General features: G+C 50.4%; 1 protein-coding gene across 1 annotated transcript in view; it reads right to left on the bottom strand.

The window, feature by feature from the left end:
- Positions 1–1,367: 1,367 nt before the first annotated feature.
- The window catches only part of LOC138520479 (collagen alpha-1(XV) chain-like), a 160,235-nt gene continuing 145,595 nt past the window's right edge, over positions 1,368–16,007 (bottom strand). The window contains exons 8-9 of the mRNA XM_069632849.1: positions 1,552–1,725; positions 1,368–1,439 (exon numbers count right to left, since the gene is read on the bottom strand). Of these exons, the coding sequence (XP_069488950.1) occupies positions 1,368–1,439; positions 1,552–1,725 (246 nt within the window). The remainder of the gene's footprint in view (positions 1,440–1,551; positions 1,726–16,007) is intronic.

Raw genomic sequence — 16,007 nt, 5'->3', positions numbered from 1 at the left:
TGGAATTCCGATGTTGAAACCCTGCAACATGGCTTCACTCAATGTTCAGGCCTGTTTTTGTTGGGACATGAAACGTTTTCTAAATGTGTTCATGAAATAGAATGGTTGAGTAAGGAGGACATTTGGCAAAGGGTTTATTTCGGTAGAAACATTGCACTTACAATTATGACGGTAACGTTTTTAAAAGCTATCAAATTGATGGATAATTTTTAAGAAGTGGTACGCATTGACCACATCATGGAATATAAGAGATTATATATAGCTATGAAATGAATTTGTGTGAACTTCTTTATTTTAAGTTTTATAATGTATTTTGTATATGAATTTTATGTATGCATGTATGAGGTTTTGTTTAAACCAATACAATAAAGTATGGTTTTATTTGTTTTCGGTGCAGCTTTGGAAAAACCCAGGGGGAGCAAGTACATTCATTTATAGATTTGGAGAACGTATATAGCACAGCGAAGGCCTGTGCCAGTATTGGAACACTTAACAAGAATAAAACAAATAAACACAAAACAGAAATCCCAAACCTATTAGATCACATTCTGCAGCCATGGATGCTTTAGTGGTAACATGTCACACTATACATTCAATCACACTGTCCCATGTAAACAAAGGTATTTATGATCACATTTGAGATCATTTTTCTTTTCAGCAAAAGAACAACCATCAAAACTCAACATCCACTGCCCAGGAGGAGCTCTTGACATGCTCAAAGACACTTGTAGGGTTGACATTGTGGAGGGTTTCTCTCTAGGCTAGATGGTCTTTGGTGGGTCGGCGATTGACACAACATACATTTTAAAAATCAAGGGCATGTCAACCGAGGACATAGAAGGACACTTGAGGAGCAGGACTAAGGACATTGAGAATGTGGGAAAGAACATTGTAATTCAAAATGGACTTTACCAAAGAGGGGAGAAACATTGTGCCCTGTAGAGGGGGTGATGGAGGGCAGATGATCAATTGTAAAGAGCCTAACCGAGTATACTCACAAGAGAGAGAATAAATAGGAACGAGGACTATCACATAAAGACATCTGTCCAGAATTTAAGAAAACAAGAACACATATTTAAAGCAAACAAGCATATTTCATATCTGATTTTATAAATTCAAAAATTCTGAAAAGGTATGGATCTCAGGGTGGCCCCTTATTCTACAGGTCAGAGGCTTCTTCAGCTGGTAGATCCTTATCCGGAAATGATGGGCAAAGCAGCTGGGAGTGGTTATACTTTGTTATTGTATATTTGTATCGCCCCTGTCCATTTCTTGTGAGACCTGTTTTGCAGCACTCAAGATTATGCTGGGAGGAGCGGCCCAGTTATCCCGCAGACAAAGCTTTGCAGCCGAGCTACCGTCTCTCATCATATGAACTTCAGCTTGAGGAAACCTTGGGATACATTCTGGCTCACAAGAATTGGATCGAGCAGGATAGCCTGTACCAACCGTGCATTATACATTTTTAGAGCATGCCATATAGGACTGTGCTACCAGAACCAGCACCTATCCATGGCTTCTGCAGGCAACGAGACCCCCGTTTCTTCTTACCTGGTCTCCGTCGGTGGATGAGTGGGCCCCTTCTGGCCCCGGGGGACCTCTTAGGCCAGGAGGTCCAGGCAGCCCAGTTTCTCCAAGAAGACCAGGGACCCCCATGTGTCCCCTCTCTCCGACGTGTCCGGGAAGGCCGGTGGGTCCCGGCGGACCCCTCTCACCCCTTTCTCCCTGTGGGAAACATCACAATTCCGCTGTCAGGTCATCCCATATGCAATGAGTTGAGACTATTTCCCTTAAAAAGATTCTCCCAAAATCTTCTCTTCCTGCTAGATGTTGTGTACCTCTGTTGGAAGAATTGTTCAATTAATGTATTTGAGTCGTGCCAACTCAGTCATTATCTTGAGGTAACACACTCTGATTTTTAAAGATGCTCTTTCCACTATATGATAACTGAGACTACTGGACACACAATTTCCAAACAGAATCTATATCTATTGATAAGCCAGTGTATCTCTATTTCCAATACATGATCAGTATTACTTGTAACCCGATATTAAACGTGTACTTCCTTTATAACAATCCGAACATATGGGCCCTTTGAAACACAATTTACTTGATGTATAAGCGCCCTACAAATGCACAATAAATAAATAAAATACATAAATAAATGTTTTGTCATGTGCAATCATTACCTTTTTCTGTGTGCTATTCTTTGTAGTTATTAGGGAGCAGAGAGAGGAAGTCCATTCAAAAATTAAAAAAGTGGTTGACTGCTGAAAATTAGACCTTTCACTGCTCGAGGCAATCTTTCCTAAAGCTAGCCAGGCATAAAGAGCCATGACTACGCCATCACGGCTTAAGGAGCTACACAGTGATTGAAGTGAACAGGAACAGTCGGGAACGGTCCGGAATAGTATTCCACCAATTTTCTTTTTTTTCTTTTTTCCTGTTTACCATTTCTCTATTTTTTACGACCATATTCACCATTTTATATAGAGAATGTGTCCATTTTGCCATTCACTCACCCGACCCCACTCCCGTACTCGAATCTGAACCACCAAATCTATGCAAATGCTGGAAAAAACTAATAATCATCCTGGACCTAGCCGACGCACTCCTCCAATCTCCACCACCTACCTGCCAACCGATTAAACAACTAACCTCCGATGCCTTTGACTCATGGCTCAACGCATCTCTGATGCCACTCACACCCCCTTGTAAACCATCATCCCGCCGTGACCTTTTCCCCAGATGGTTCACTCCTGAGTTGAAGACCACTGAACAACTATATAAATACCTAGAACGCAAATGGCAGAAAGACAAAACCAAGGACAACAGGGCCATCTTGGCCCGACACCTCTATCAGTACAAGGCCGAAATCCGGAAAGCAAAAAAAGCCCACTACAACTCCCGAATCCTAAACTGCAAAAACCCAAGCAAGGAACTCCACAAAATCATCTCTGAATTCACCAAACCGGTTTGCACCACGACCGTCCCGACCCCCTCACAATCACTGTGCGACTCACTCTCCCTCCACTTCTACACCACGGCTCTCGAAAGAACAAATACTCTAGCCACCAAACTGGCTCTCTTACATCCACCAGGCAATACTAACCCCTTAGCGGCCAGCCCACCAGCTGCGACCACTACGCAACCAACGTTTGAATCCTTTAGTCCAATATCACCAGAGCAATTTCTCAAACTTATATCCACCCGCAAACCATCTGGCTCCCCGCTGGACCCTTGCCCGGCCACAACCCTCAAAGAAATTTTCGCTTCCACCTGCGCAGGAGAACACGCAAGATCCATCATAAATGCTTCCCTTTCCTCTGGTATCTTTCCCGACGCATTCAAAACGGTTCATGTCAAACCACTAATTAAAAAACCTTCCCTCGACCCTCTCCAACCCAAAAACTACCGCCCCATCTCAAACACCAGACTCCTTGCAAAACTCATTGACCGAACCGCCTACTCCCAACTAAATGCCTTTGTCGAAGCCAACAATCTCCTAGACCCTGCACAATCAGGTTTCAGAGCCCGTCACGGAACCGAAACCACCCTAACCTCAATATGGGATGACCTTAAAATGACGGCAGACTCCGCGGGATGCGCGGCACTAATCCTCCTTGACCTATCCGCCGCCTTTGACACAATCAATCACTCAATCCTCGTAGACAGCCTCCACTCCCTAGGAATTCGTGGAACCGCTCTTAAATGGATAGCTTCATTCCTCAAAGATGGGTACCAAATAACGATACTCTCCACCTATACCTCCCAAGCCCGACCAGTTGACACGGGAGTCCCACAAGGAGCATGCCTATCTGCACTCCTGTTCAATCTCTACTTGATCACCCTCTCTCCAAAAGTTCGTTCACACAATATCCTGTGTTACAACTACGCCGACGACACTCAACTAATTCTAAAACTAATGAACTCAAATCCCAACTCCCGACCTGACCTGGCCTCCTGCCTCTTCGACATAGAACTCTGGATGACCCAAAGCCACCTCTTGTTAAACCCCTCCAAAACGGAAATCATGGTATGTGGCAACTCCGAGCTCCTTCCGCAAACTACCCTGGGCACCCGCCATGGGCTACTCACCTACCCCCTGCAAATCAGTGAAAAATCTTGGATGCATCCTTGACTCTGACCTAACACTCTTGCGCCAAGTCAACAATGTCTCAAAATCCTGCCACTACCACCTTAAAACCCTTAGGCGCATCTTTCCATATTTCTCCTTTCCTAACAGACTCTCCGCGGTCCAATCAATCGTTATGTCAAGACTGGACTATGCAAACCCCCTATACCTCAGAATCCACACGTACCAACTGAATAAACTCCAAAGGGCACAAAACGCGGCAGCCAAATTGCTACTTGTGCTCGGCCCAAGAGACCACATCTCCCCAGCCTTTAAGACGCTGCACTGGCTTCCAGTAGCCCGAAGGGTGACTTTCAAAACCTTATGCATCTCCCATAGAGCACTGCATAAAACCGGACCTTAATATCTTCAAAACAAAATAAAACCCTATCACCCCCCTCGCACTCTAAGATCAAGCTCAGCCGGCCTCCTAGTCATACCTAAGACAAACTCAGTCAGATTAGGTGGATCATCATTCTCAGCCTTGGCCCCCACCCTGTGGAACTCACTCCCACCCCACATCCGCCAAACTGAGGATTTAATATCTTTCCGCAAACTGCTGAAAACATGGCTCTTCCCCTAAAACCAACCGATAACCAACCTAACCCAAACAGACAAACAGCATCTCAACGACACCAACCCAACAAACTACCTGAGGTGAGAAATGGACAGCTAACAACCCCAAATATAAACTAGAAAGACAAACAGAATTAAACGAGTAAAGTAGATCAAAACAGTGAAGTGGATAATAAGAATAAATCATAGGGAAACAGTAAGGAGATGTAAACTGCGAAATGCACATAATGCATGAGGAGGGAACGAAGTGAATAGCGTCGATGAAATAGTTAGAATGGATGAAGCGTGTTGAACAGATGAATGCACTGAATGAAAGAATGCATGAGTGGAAGAACAGATGACTATATAGATTGAATAAGTGTGTAAATCGAATGAGTAAGTACATCGGATAAGTGTATAGAATGGATGAACATGTTAAGCGGCTGAGTGTGTAGAGTGGTTGAGTGTAAACAGTTGAATGCACTGAGTGGAAGAATGCATGAGTGGAGGAACAGATGACTACATAGATCGAATGAGTGTGTAAATCGAATGAGTATGTAGATCGGATGAAGGTATAGAATGGATGAACATATTATGCGGATGAGCATGTGAAGTGGTTGGGTATGTAGATCAGACAAGTGCGTATGGCGGATGAGGGCATAAATACAAAGAAGCGAATATAGAACTGATGATTGTACAGAACGCATGAGCGTGTAGAGTGGAGGAGCGTGTAGAGTGGAGGAGCATGTAGAGTGGACGAGCTTGTAGAGTGGAGGAGCGCAAAGAGCGGAGGAGCGCGTAGAGCGGAGGAGCGTGTAGAGCGGATGAGCGTGTAGAGCGGATGAGGGTGTAGAGCGGATGAGGTTATAGAGCGGATGAGTGTAGTGATCAGATGAGTGTAGAGAGCAATTGAATTTATAGAACAGGATTGAGTGCATACTAATGTTGAATGCGGGGAAAGCATGAGTGCATAGAGTGGATGACTGTGCGGAGCGGATGAGTGCGGGGAGCGGATGAGTTGAATGCGTGGAAAGAACGAGTGCATTGAGCGGATGAATATGGAGGGCAGATGAGTACGGGGAGCGGATGAGTACAAGGAGCGGATAAGTACGGGGAGCGGATGAGTACCGTGAGCGGATGAGTACCGCGAGCGGATGAGTACGAGGAATTGTTGAGCGCAGGGAGCGGATGAGTGAAGCGAGCGAATGAGTGCGGGAGCGGACGAGTTGAATGTGTAGAAAACACAAGTGCATAGAGCAGATGAGTACATAGAGCGGATGAATATAGAGCAGAGGAGTCTGGGGAGATGGTGAGTCTGGGGATCGGGCGAGTGCGGGGAGCTGGTGAGTGCAGGGAGCTGGTGAGTGCAGGGAGCGGGTGAATGCGGGGAGCGGGTGACTGCGCACGGTGGGTGAATGCGAAGTACAGGCACAGACAGGGTGCATGCGTGGGGCAGACAGGAGTGCATGCGTGGGGCAGTCAGGAGCGCGCGGGGCGGAATGGAATGCATGAGTGCATCGAGCAGACCGGAGTGTGTAGCGCTGACGGGGACGCATGGAATGAATTAAAGTCCATAGAACGGACTGGAGCGCATAGAACTGGGCGACGTACATAGTATGGTCTGGAATGCAGGGAATGTTTGAAAGAGCATGTAACCCATCATATCACACCCCACGCTTACTCTCTTCTTTACACCACCACTCAACTAGAACACAGAGATACTATGACACCATTCGGTTTAACTGTTCTCATACCAACACCTCCCGCTCACTCCCCATCACTCTAAGTAAACAATGCTGGTTACACCCCCCCTCCCCCTGCCAGGCGTTCTCCTCAGGCCTAACACAGCCACAGTTGGTCTGGGTAAATCCTGCCAGAACAAACACATACCCCTGATCTCAACAACCACACCTACCGCTAAGAAGCAGCTATTTCACTAATACCGCACCAGGTGCACACATACCCGGTGCGCACACGCGCCGTTAACTCTCCCTACTCTGTCTACTGACCTGAACTTCGGTTCCCAAGGGCGTTCAACCTACCAGCGCCTTCAGACCATACCAATGGTATATAAGGCGCTATATAAGTGCAAAATAACATAACATAACATAACATTCATGTCCCTGTGCCAGTGTAAAGTTGTAATGAGAGCCTTAGTTACTCGTCACTTAGACTATCGCAGTGCCCCGGCCGCAACACCTTGACACATGGGGCACTAAGCTTCCGCCCACCCTGTCCCCTGCCAAGACCACAGTTGCACTACTTTTTTCGGTGCACTTCTACTCCTGGAGTTACACTACTGCCCGCTCTTTCCACCTTCACCTTATAAACTTTACGGACGTGGACATTAAACGCCCACTTTGCTGAGCTGCCTCACCCACAGTGGCTATTTCACCCAACAAAGCTCAGAGACCCATCGTGACATGTGTTCATTTCACAACTAACCATTGAAAGTTTAAGTGCTATTGTACAACAGTGAAAACCATCACAGAGCTTACCATTTAAACTGTTACACGTCTGCTGGTTTACATCACTACCACAAACCGGTTAGATTATGATCATGTGTAACATGAATATTAACGAGATAAATATTTATGGCCTGTATGTAAATGGACATCATTTAACTACGAATTTGCAATATAGGGAAGGTAGGAAAAAGGAATTGTCAACAGTTACTACTTCTCTTAGTGATTAATTCGCATTTTGGAAAAATATATAAACTTTAATGGAAGTGATTTTTAAGATAGACATAATACATATATTAATACACATAAAATTCATTTTCAGACACTCTAAAATGCATGCACAATCGAGACATTGACAAAAACTATTTCAGACTTACAGGCTAATTCATAGAATCCAGCGCACAAGTAGCGCACGCGGCTGGCGCACAGCGTGCGCCTGCGATAGTCTGCGCCAGGCACGTGCGCTAAAACAGATTTCCGCGCACAGCGTATTCATGGATTTCAAGCTCCCAAAACAGCCGTGGCGCAGAGAATCGCAGCGAGCCTGCAGCAGCGCCAGTAACGCCCCCAAGAACGCCCTCGCGCACGGAAAAGCCATCAAAAGCGCTAAATCATCGCTAAGGGCTGCGCTAACCCCGGACCACTTCACAGGGCAGGCAAACAAGGAAAGCAAAGCGGGCAATCTCCAAATCAGGAGTACGCGGGAAGTACTACACGCGACTAGGCAGGGAACGTGAATCACAGGGGTACGCGGGAATCATCACACGCGAACAGCCAGGGTGCGTGTATTACAGGGGTAGCGGGAAGTCCAACACGCGATGGGCCAGGGAACGTGTATTACAGGGGGACGCGTGAAGTAGAACACGCGATAGGCCAGGGAACGTGCATCACAGGGGTACGCGGGAATCATCACACGCGAACAGCCAGGATGCGTGTATTACAGGGGTAGCGGGAAGTTCAACACGCGAAGGGCCAGGGAACGTGTATTACAGGGGGACGCGTGAAGTAGAACAAGCGATAGGCCAGGGAACGTGCATCACAGGGGTACGCGGGAATCATCACACGCGAACAGCCAGGGTGCGTGTATTACAGGGGTAGCGGGAAGTTCAACACGCGATGGGCCAGGGAACGTGTATTACAGGGGGACGCGTGAAGTAGAACACGCGATAGGCCAGGGAACGTGTATTACAGGGGTACGCGGGAATCATCACACGCGAACAGGCAGGGTGCGTGTATTACAGGGGTAGCGGGAAGTCCAACACGCGATTGGCCAGGGTACGTGTATCACAGGGGTGCGTGGGAATTATCACATGCGAATAGGCTGGGTGGGCCCCCACAGGTGTACCCTGTACACCCTCCCCGGCCCCTGCAGGCAGCCCACAAAACAGTGGACTACCCTGCACACCTGATCATGTCCCCCTGCACCCCCATCCACCCGGGGCACCCTCCACCAGGCCCACACCCATGTCTCCCACCACCCCCACCCCCCAGCAGTGCAGGGGCACCTGCCATCAGGCCCCCATCCATGTCTCCCACCACCCCAACCCCCATCCACCAGGGTCACCCTCCACCAGGCCCCCACCCATGTCTCCCACCACCCCCACCCACCAGCACTGTGGGGCACGTGGCCAGCAGGCAGTCAGGCAGCAGCCGATGGCAGGTGGGAGCGTGCTCAGGGTTCTTGGGGACTTAAATTCGGCCTCCTGGCCAGGAGCGTGGTCTTTCGTGTTAGAACGCGTGGACAGCCTGATAGGGAGTGATTTTGCACCAGAAAACCCCACACTCATCGCGCGAAAACCCGCATCGCGCGAAAACCCGTCACCAGCATATGTGCGTCAATAGTTACCTGCACGTGCAGTGTCAAAGCGTGTGATTGGTGAAAAGTGAGCGACACGCAGGAGTGTCGAAGCGCGTGATTGGTGAAAAAGGATCCACATGCAGGAGTGACAAAGCGTGTGATTGGTGAAAAGTGAGCTACACGCAGGAGTGTCGAAGCGCGTGATTGGTGAAAAAGGATCCACATGCAGGAGTGACAAAGCGTGTGATTGGTGAAAAGATACCTACACGCAGGAGTGCCAAAGCGTGTGATTGGTGAAAATGGGCCAAGCACGTACACGCCGTAAGTGACGATGTACGTGTGGGCCTGTATAAAAGGTAGTGTTGAACACAATTTCCTTGTACGTGCTTTTCGTGGCGAGCGAGTGGGTGAATTCGGTACTTCTTGTCGTTTCACACGCGATTTACTTCACGGCGTTTCCAGTTCGTACTCCCTGTTACCTCTGACAGCTCTTTTCTCTTTTTCCTCTTGTACTGGTTTTCCTGGGCCTGTTCCCTCAAACAGTGTCCCCTTCTACAGTTGTCCTGTCTCCTCAGACAGCGTACACCTCTTCTTTTGGCGGGGGTGTTGCCAACCAAAAGTGCTATTTTTTCACGCTCTTTTACCTGGCAGACGGTGAGTCACGCACGTATCTAACATCTGTGCTTGCCCCGTGTGTAGCCTACCCCTTCAGAGGTCAATCTAGGCCGCGTGTGACACGCATACGTTCATTGTGTTACTGGATGCCACAGCGTAGTGCAGGGTTTTCCATCAGCACACGTGGTCTAGGAGGGGTATTGTGCACGTTCCTTAACTTTTTTGGGGTGCCTGTGCGTTGCGTGACCCGTCATCTTTCCCCAGGGGTGTCATATAGCCTTGCCACTGCACTAGGGTACGAATACCATCTGGTACCCAACCCCTTTGACACCCAATTGCCCAGGACAATTGTGCACACCCACTCCCATACGCACAATACCATCAGTGCCATGGTTGGGAGGCGTGCAAGCCGTAAGGGTGGCAAAGGTGGCCGAGCCACACGTGGTGGCCGTGGAGGATCCAACAGGGGACGTGGTTGTGACTTGCAGGGCGCCCCTGTTCCCCCCAGTCTGGAGGAACAGTCAGGGACACCCATGCCCCCCCCCCCCCCCCCAGTTGAGAGTCATGTGGCTGATACCAACCCTGATCAGCCCATGTCGGACCAGGCCATTGTGGCACCAGACCTGTCCGAGGGTGATTCCATCGCTGACATCCAGGTCAGCAGGTCCACTGTACGTGCACCGGTGCACATTGGTGTCATCAGGGCACGCGCATCTATGCCAGATAGGTCATCTGCTGGCCCCCGTAGCCAGGGTGTGGCTCAATCCACCCCACCTCTCATACACCCTGCCAAGACTGTGTCGGTCCTAGTTCATGCACCTCAGATCAGGCCTGACCCCATCCCACTACCCCCAATGCCTGCACCTACTCCCATGCTGAGTGGGCAATCACACACACCCAGTACAGAGTCCACCACGGCTCCTGCCCCTAGTGTCCACAGCGGCGTAGGACACTCTGGATCCCCACCCCCTTCCAAGCGCAAGAGGAAGAGTGCACGTCCGGCACAGGCTGATGCCCCAGACACGGCTGCACAGTCCGGCCCATCAAGGAAGCCAAGCTTCACAGACGCCGAACTTAATGCACTTGTTCAGTATGTGTCAGATCATGATAGGGAAATGGTCATCGTTGCAGGGTCCAAGACCACACATGCCAGACGCCAGGCACACTGGCAGACCATTGCTGACAGAATAAGTGCCCTTGGAGTAGTGAGGCGCACAGCTAGTGATTGCCAGAAGCGCTGGAATGACCTTAAGCGCAGGGCAAAGGATAAGCTGGCCTCAAGTCATGCCGCAACCTTGGTGACTGGAGGTGGGTCCCCAGCACAGGAAATAGAACTCACACCACACGAGTCCGTAGCTGGATCCTACGTCACCGAGGGACAACTCCAAGGTGTGGGAGACCTCCCTGATTACGAGGCATCATCCGGTGAGTGCACATGCATGTGTGTATCATCCATGTGCATGGTGTGTGTGTGAAGCATTCATGTTGGGTGCCTGTCAAGGGGGTGTGTGGCAGAGTTGACAGTGGCACCCATGTGCCTCATCCAGTATGTACAGTGCAACACCATCTGGCCACAGCACTATCCCTACTGGCAACAGTGCACATATGGGCCAACACCATGGAAGTTGCCCTTGATTAGTAATTTTGTCACTACATTGTTGCTCATACTCCCCTGTCTATTCATCTGATGTCTTACATACCATTCCTCTCCTTTCCCCCAGCCATTAAAGTTTCATCTTCACATGCCTGACATGCAATGATACCACATGCTAATGCGTCCTCTGTATATAAATGCCTACCAACATGCAGTCATAATGTGGATGTAGCCTTGACATCCACCTCCTTCCTGGGTCCTTTGGTACCGTCTGGTTTCGAGCCCCATTCCCTCACACTCCATGCTGCTCTTCATGGTCTATCTTCCATGACTTCTACAGTTCAGACCATCGTGCCCTACGCACGACACCTGCTTGCCAAAAGTCAAATGAGGGCAGCCTGCCCTCCAATGCGACCCACCCTATTGCTGACCAGTGCATCTGAGCCTACTCTAAGCTAACTCTCACTGACATCTGCTCATACATGCCTTTGCCTGTCCCATAGACCCTTCACATGGTCCCTGTCCTCTCTCCTTGCTCCTCTTCCACCATCATAGGTGGGACCCGTTGGGGTGTACTCCTGGCCTCCTTCCAATCCTCAGATACCACTAATGATGTGCATGGTAATGGGAGCGTCTCAGTCCAAGGCCCTTAGGCCAACCTCAATCTCCTTGAGAAATGCTACCCACATCTCATCAACTTCCTTACCTCTCCTGCTGTCCCCCCTCCTCTCTCCTCATCAATCCTGCACTGCCTCCCTGCACCCTCCCATGAACCTTCTCCGCCTCCCACTCCAACTCCTACACATGCGGCACCTCTGATCTCTAGCACTCCCCGTAAGTCCTACAAGGCTGTCAACCTCCTCCACAATTACACTCCTTTCACTGCGGCTGCATCAGGCATTCCTCCGATAACTGTCACTTACATGAGGTTATGCACCTTGACATCCTTGGTCTCATGGAAACATGTCTGACGGCCAGCTCTGTCTGCATCCTTGACCCTCTCCTTGGCCCGCCACTACTGTGCAGGGGGGGTGTGCCCTTGGCTTCCCTGAGGGTATTCCTGCCACTGTCACACCTACTTAGACCTACTCCACTCTGGAATGGCTTGTGTGAGGTTTCTGTCCACCACACCTTGACATTCCAAACAGTGCGTACTGTGTCTGGGAAAACTGGTCAAATGTACTACTTCCTTTCTGAGTGTCCTCACCTCTCCTCCTCACTCATGTCCCCAGACACAGAATTCCTCATCCTTGGTGCGGTACGCATCCACCTGCATGCCTGTTGACGCCCCCACGTGACCTTTCTGTGACCTCAGCAACTCCCTCTCACCCTCTAGACTCCCGTCTGTCCCTACTCATTCTGCAGGGCACACTCTTGATGCTCTGATCTCATCTGACTTTCCCCTCTCCGTCCATCTCTGCACTCCTCTCTCCTGGAGTGATCACATTCTCCTCTCCTCCCAGCTCACCCTCAACACCCCACAGGCAAAGCCACCCTCACCACTGTCACACACCTTCTTGGTATTCCGACCCATGAAGTGTGTGTCAGTCGAGGCTCATGCTGCCAAAATGTCCCCCCCATCCAGCTCCCCCTTAGGCTCACTCCCATCCTGACAGGGCCCACTCCATGCTCCACTCCATGTCAGGTACACTGGATGTCTTAGCCACGGTCATGACCACCTGTCTGAAGCCCCATGCCAATGCAGAGTCCTGGCATGACTCGGATCTTGGGAACCCAAACCACAGGTGCCGGGTGGCAGAGAGGGAATGTCCTGCATCATGGCCATCCTCTGGCAAACTGGCCTGCCACATGCTCCAAAGGCAATAGCGCCTCACCCTTCTCACCAAGATGAGATCCCCAATCCAAGGGCACATATCTGCGGCATGTGACAACTCTGCAGGACACATAGAAATCTGAAAGGACCTTGCCGAGCCAGAGGCAGTGTGTACCTCCCCTGTCCCCTCCGAGCCCACAGCACAGCATGATTGTCTCTGTACCCCTATAGGCCACCCCCCCAGCACTTGTCTGCGCCTAACACCATCTGCCCTTGACGTCAAGTCCTACTTACCTTGTACAGCACTTCCAGCCGCCACTCCCCCTTGCACTTCATTGTGCCACCCACCCCTGCACTTGCGTGACATGAATGACACCAGCACCAGTAGTATTGTTGACTGGCATCCCCTTCTGCCCCACCACCCCTCAGTGCTCCGCTGCACCTACAAACATTACTTGACCGGTGCTTCACGAATGCAAAATTATTCCGTTACAGGTGTTGGGGAGGTGGAATCACAATGTTTACTGCATTATGTTGATCTAGACAAGGCACTGTGCATCGTTGCCAATTTGGACTAGCAGATCCATGTACAACATGTATACTAATTGATGTGACGATGCAATGTCAGGACCAGAGTGGTAGAAATCCAAAAAAGTAGCCCTCCTCTCCCTCTTCACTTGGTGGCTATGTCACATGCCATGTGTGTGATGGCATGTGCCTTTGACATGGCAATCACCGCCCAATGTGTGATGGCAGTGCTAGGCATCAAGGTGAGCAGGCGTTGCTCTCCAATCAGTACATAGTATGCCCTGAGCCTCCCCTACAGACCCAGTGATGGTGAATGCATAGGAGGACTCCCAGTCATGTAGGACATGTGTCGTAGGACTACTGCCTATGTTGTTCATCAGCCCTTGTTGCATGCCATGGTGCTAATGCCTGTTTCCATTTTTCTCTTTCATGTCTTTGCAGGGGACGAAGCACTTGTTGATGCTGGGGATGTGGTGGTGGAGCCGTCCCAGGAGGGCAACCCGGGCCGACCTACCACAAGTGAGGGACGTGGTGTGTTTGTGGGTGAAAACCCACAAGTGCTGCAGGCCGTGCTGTCGAGGGGTGTCTCTGGGGGTTCCTCCCCCGAGCAGTATTCAGGTGTAGACTCGGAGGATGACACCTATGTGCAGTCGCAGGTGAGTGTTCTTGGGAGAGAATCTCCTCTGTCCGACCCACCTGCAGCCAGGCCATTGGCCTCAATGGGGATGTCAGTGTCGGCAGATCAGCCTCCGGTGGTTACGGATGCAGGGCCACACCACCCAATCTCTGATCCTGTTCCTGGGGCTGCAGATCAGAGAGGGAATGCAGTCCTGCAGCCTGAGGCCTTGCCGGCACAGCAAGGCGCAGTCCGCCTTGCCCCAGGCAGGTGTGGTGCCCGTCAACGTGGTGGCCGTATGCCACCTGGCAATACCGTATGGAAGCAATCCATCTACGGTATGGCCACCCAACAGGCAGCATCATCCGAGATGATTGCACAGGCCATGGATAGGGTGGCCACTTCCATTGTCCCCCCAGAAAGGCTGATGGAGCGACTGGAGCAGGCTACAGAGTCCATCTGCCAGGCACACAGGGAGGATATGTTGGCGTCCAACATGGACAGGCGGGCGGCACTGGCGACTCTGGGGGAATCACTTTCCATGGAGTCCCAGCGCCACAGGGAAGCCCTGAGGGAAGAACTCCGTCACCTCAGGTCGACCCTGTTAGAGCTTGAGGCTTCATCCCATAGAAGGACAGAGGAGCAGCTGGAGCGTCTGACACGGACGCTCTCGGCCGAGATGCAGGCAACTCGTGCGGAGGTCAGGTCATCCCGGGAGTTACTGCATGGGGACCTCCGCATGATTATAACCCAGAACCAGAACTACCAGACCCGCCTGCTTGCAGCCATGGAGGAGCAAACTCGTGCTTTGCGTGGGCTGCCTCCCATTGTCACACCATCTTCTGAGGCAGCTCCCCCACCTCCAGAGTCAGCTGCAGGGTCTGGGCAGAGCCATAGCGACTCATCTCCCACAACAGAGTAGCCGTGTGGGCCACGAGCCTATGGGGTGTTTTCCTTTCCCATGATCCACACAGGTGGATTGTGGCGTGCATCCTGTCCTCGGACCTCATAGGTGGCCCCCCCCCCCGCCGGCCCTTTCATGGCCATTTTTTCTCTTTTTCATTTTTATTTTGCAAGAGTGTTGCCTTGTGTGGGTACCTGGGCATACACTGTATTGTGGCTGGGCACATGCAGGCTTGTCCTGAGTTTGGTTTCGATGCTTGGGTAGCAGACATCCACACCCCTCCTGCTTCCCTTTCCATGGGCTTGCAAAGGGTGTGCCCAAGTGACAGCAAATTACACGGTGACATTGGACTCCCATGAGCTGTTGGCCAGTCCATAGTCAATACTGTGTAGACATTCATAGTGTTCATTGTTGTTGCACCTAACTATGCATGATGGTATGATATGTGCCTCTACTTACATATGTTGCTCATGTTTTGCAGGTATTTCACACAGATCTTCACAAGGGCATACTCTCTGGAGTCACACTACATGTCGGTAGATGTGCACTGACACTTTTGCATGGCGCCATCACTGTACATCTGGACGGTGAGGACATACCAGCTGAATCAGGTAATGAGACTACCATTGATTACATGCAATGTGTCTTGTTTGGGTGGGCTTCAGGGTGGGTTGGTGTGTAATTTGATAGAAATTACTCTTACACAGGTGTGTAGTAGTGGCTCCAGGGCGGTTAGCTGCTCAAGTGCGGCTATGTTCCATTTGGGGCACTGCTATTTGTGACACTGGTGTCATGTTGTGATGGCCAGTTTGTTTGCTGTCACATACCATGACATGGTGTCCTCAGTGGCGGGACTGTGAAGGGAGTGGGTGACATGGCAATGTTGTCATGTAGTGAATTGCCTGTGGGAATGCATTTTAGATTGATGGAGTTGTGTCTTTGCGTTGTGATGCATAGCTGGTGTATGTGTAGCTAGGGGTGCACACATATTGACACTTCCATGTTAACAATCTCAGGCTGATG

Source organism: Ambystoma mexicanum, chromosome 13 (genome assembly GCF_040938575.1).
Source record: "Ambystoma mexicanum isolate Mex_15411 chromosome 13, UKY_AmexF1_1, whole genome shotgun sequence".
NCBI lineage: Eukaryota > Metazoa > Chordata > Amphibia > Caudata > Ambystomatidae > Ambystoma > Ambystoma mexicanum.
This window is presented reverse-complemented; position numbering and strand designations above follow the sequence as displayed.